Genomic DNA, 3,289 nt, shown 5'->3' on the forward strand with positions numbered 1-3,289 from the left:
TAATTACCAGTGGGATGTTAGGAAACCAGAACAAATTATAAAGAAAGCCCTAGATGAAGAGTACAGAAACAAGAAAAGAGAGAAAATGAACAGAGAGGTAGCAGGCATATTCTTGACCCCTGCACAGAAAGTGATTGTAGAGTGTGGTCATCCCTTTTTAGTGATCAAAGGTCTACCAGGAACTGGGAAAACTTATTGCTTAATACTGAAGATGGTCAATGTGTTTTTGGAACTTTTGCAGTTGCGCAGGGAACAACCAAACAGATCAAAAGAACTAATAATTGTTTTTCATAGAAAAGAGAATACAATACATTTGATTAAAGAAATGTTTTGGCAAACCCTCAACAAACAAATAGAACGACAAAGTAACAATAGAAAAGAAAAAACTAGTTTGAAAGAAATTCCGAAACTAATAAAATTCATTGGTAGCAGTGACGTTATTGATATTGAAACACAAAATGAATTTCAAGCTGAAGAATATGATCTCGAGACAAGATTTAAAGTGTTTGGTGATGATGTAAATTGGGATTATGAAACGGGTGATGACAAAAGTATAATATTTGAAATTCGTAACATAATTGCCAGGTCTAATTTATGCTGGTTGACATCATATTCGGAATTCCCAGTACATTATGTGGCTGGAAACCCTACTACAAATCATATATATGATACTTGTCACTGTGTAATTCTTACCGATAGTCTGAGATATACAGGCAGCATACACAGCCTTTTAAAGCAAGTTTATGCAACAGATAATATGATGGAAGGGTGGATTGAAGAACTCGATTTTAATCCAGGAACTCGAGTTGTTGGAGAAAAACCCCAGTTTATTTGTGTAAAAGATTATAAGGCAATGAAAGATAAAGTACATGAGCTGATTAAAAAAATGAATGGAGAAGGATTTAAGAGAAATGAAATAGCCGTTATCAAAACTGGGGTGTCAAAGGATCTGATAGAGAATATATTGCAAGAAGATTGGAAAAGCAAAAATCTGTAAGTAAACACAATCACTAATTTTTCAATTACACCTTAGAGATTTTATAATGAAGGATATGAAGAATGTTTTCTCATCTATGATGAGCAAGAGGGAATCGTAATAGAGTTGTTGTATCATATTCCAGAAATTATCAACTAAACTTCTCTCCATTTCCGTTGCGTAGGCAGTGCTAAGCAGAATTGAGCTCTCCATAGAATCTTAGATTATTTTTTAATTTTACCTTATGTTATGCCTCTAAACGTTGCGAAAAATTCATTAGCAGCAAAATAATGAATTTTTTTCTGGAAAGCTTTTCGAACTTGATCAGACCTCGAATATCTGTTTCATCAGGAGTTTATCTCAAACCAAACTAGGGAGGGGGAGGCTAGAGGGATCCAAGTCAGGAGAGTCAAGGGGCATGAGCTATATAATAATTTTTAATAATTTTTTTTTAAAATAGTAAAACACTAAAATTGATTACCCTAAAAATATGTAAATTAGGAAACTGTTTACTTAATCTATGAGGCATTTTTTTGTATTTTAATACATTTTTTTCAAAATATATTTTAAAACCATTATTTTCAGCAAAATTATGTGTCTATGATTAATATTTGTCTTCGAAGAATCAAAGGCATTTCTCTTTGAACAGCTTAGCCAAAGATTGATTCAAGAGGGGGTAGCACTAGGTTTTAAAACTATGGTATATAAATATATATTGTAAGAATCTATAATTTTCTATATCATAGTCTATTCTAGGACCGGAACAGCAGCTTTCCAGAGCGAAGCAAGTAATCTGTTGAGCGCTTTGGGAATTGGTGATGACATTCTAGACATTGAAGATGCTCATTCTATATGTTTTGTTCATGAAGTTGAACATCAAATGCATTTTTCACTACGAGGGATGGAGTTTGATCATGTTCTTGTATGTGTTAACAATAATTCGAACTCATTTACAGACAGACAGAAATTAGAATCTATCATTGAAGAAATAAGAAAGAAAGACATCTGTCAGACAGAAGTTCTTTATTCCATTAAAAGGATTCTAAATAAATATAGAAATTTGGAAATGTATATAGCTCATGATCTTCTGGAAGCCATAAGTAGGGCAATAACAGGTGTCACTATTGTCTATACAGAGGGAGATTTATTCCTCAGTCAAATAGCAGAACAGTTCAAAAGTGTTTCTCCAGAAGTTTGTCAGAATTGTGCTTACAGCAAAACATATAAAGGGGAAGAATTTATTAGAAAAATACGATACATCGAGCACATATGAAATGGAATTTGAAATGGGATTGCATCTACATACAAGCATATAGATACTAGCATATTTGATATATAGCAGATTTTAGCTCATCTTGTGTCATTTTTGCTCAATTATCGGTTTTTGGATCAGTATTTGTCATTTCATAAAAATTGTTTAAGTAACAAGGTTTTTTTTTAATCTTGGGTGGTAGGCCTATGTGCATCACAATTCAGTTAGTGTCGTTGCAACCATTGTATTGTAAGTTCTGTTCAGCAATCCTTGTCTTTCAAGAAAGTAGTGAAATGAGTAAGTGGTAATAAAGTGTAGCTAACGTGCTTGAATAACTGTTACAGAATATGAAACTGCCGTAATTATGGGCCTGTCTCTAAAGCCTAACAGTAAATGAAGTAAAAAAAAAATATAGATATTAAAATACTTTATATACATGCGAACAATACCAAGTGTGGCAGAACTGTATGGCAAAATTAAGGTTACCAGCATATACACCATAAGGTAGAAAGTGGGTAAACTCTTGATTTTCCCACAACAAAATTTAAATGAGTTGGGTTGTTCAGCTTGCAGAAACGGACACAGAGTTTACAGTGTAACAGTTTTGTTCCAAGATACCTTTTACACAGTAGCCAAAATAACAACAAGCAAGTAATTTTATTTCCACGATATAATTTCGTATTCAACTCTTTTCTTAAGTAGCCTAATCTTTACTACTGTAGCAACGGTCTCCGAGCCCACCTCATAATGCATGGATAGCGCTCCAGGCTATACACAAATTCTTTTTAATCTTTTTAGCTTGCAGTATTTTTTTCCCCGGGGGGGGGGGGAGGAGAGGGATAAATATAGATTTTGCCCGCCCCGTCCCGTACCTCAATACTGTAAATGCTAGAATTTTCGTTTAGAGTGAAAGTGGAACAACATTTATAATAGAATAATACTAAAATATATACTAATATAATAATACTAATAGAATAATAAATAGAATAGAATTTTATAGAATAATTAAATAGAATAATACTAATACTAAAAAAAAAGATGCATACTGCTGTTCATTTAAA

The 3,289-nt window shown here is 32.9% G+C and overlaps 1 protein-coding gene across 1 annotated transcript in view; it reads left to right on the top strand.

Annotated features, from left to right (window-relative positions):
* The window catches only part of LOC148942397 (uncharacterized), a 15,770-nt gene extending 13,521 nt beyond the window's left edge, over positions 1–2,249 (top strand). Inside the window, exons 2-3 of the mRNA XM_089103310.1 lie at positions 1–993; positions 1,733–2,249. The exon at positions 1–993 is cut by the window's left edge and continues 33 nt beyond it. Coding sequence (XP_088959436.1) covers positions 1–993; positions 1,733–2,249 — 1,510 coding nt within the window. The remainder of the gene's footprint in view (positions 994–1,732) is intronic.
* The last annotated feature ends 1,040 nt before the right edge of the window (positions 2,250–3,289 follow it).

The sequence above is a fragment of the Artemia sp. Qi Xiang Cuo genome, chromosome 17 (genome assembly GCF_049724085.1).
Source record: "Artemia sp. Qi Xiang Cuo chromosome 17, ASM4972408v1, whole genome shotgun sequence".
In the NCBI taxonomy this organism is placed as follows: Eukaryota; Metazoa; Arthropoda; class Branchiopoda; order Anostraca; family Artemiidae; genus Artemia; species Artemia sp. Qi Xiang Cuo.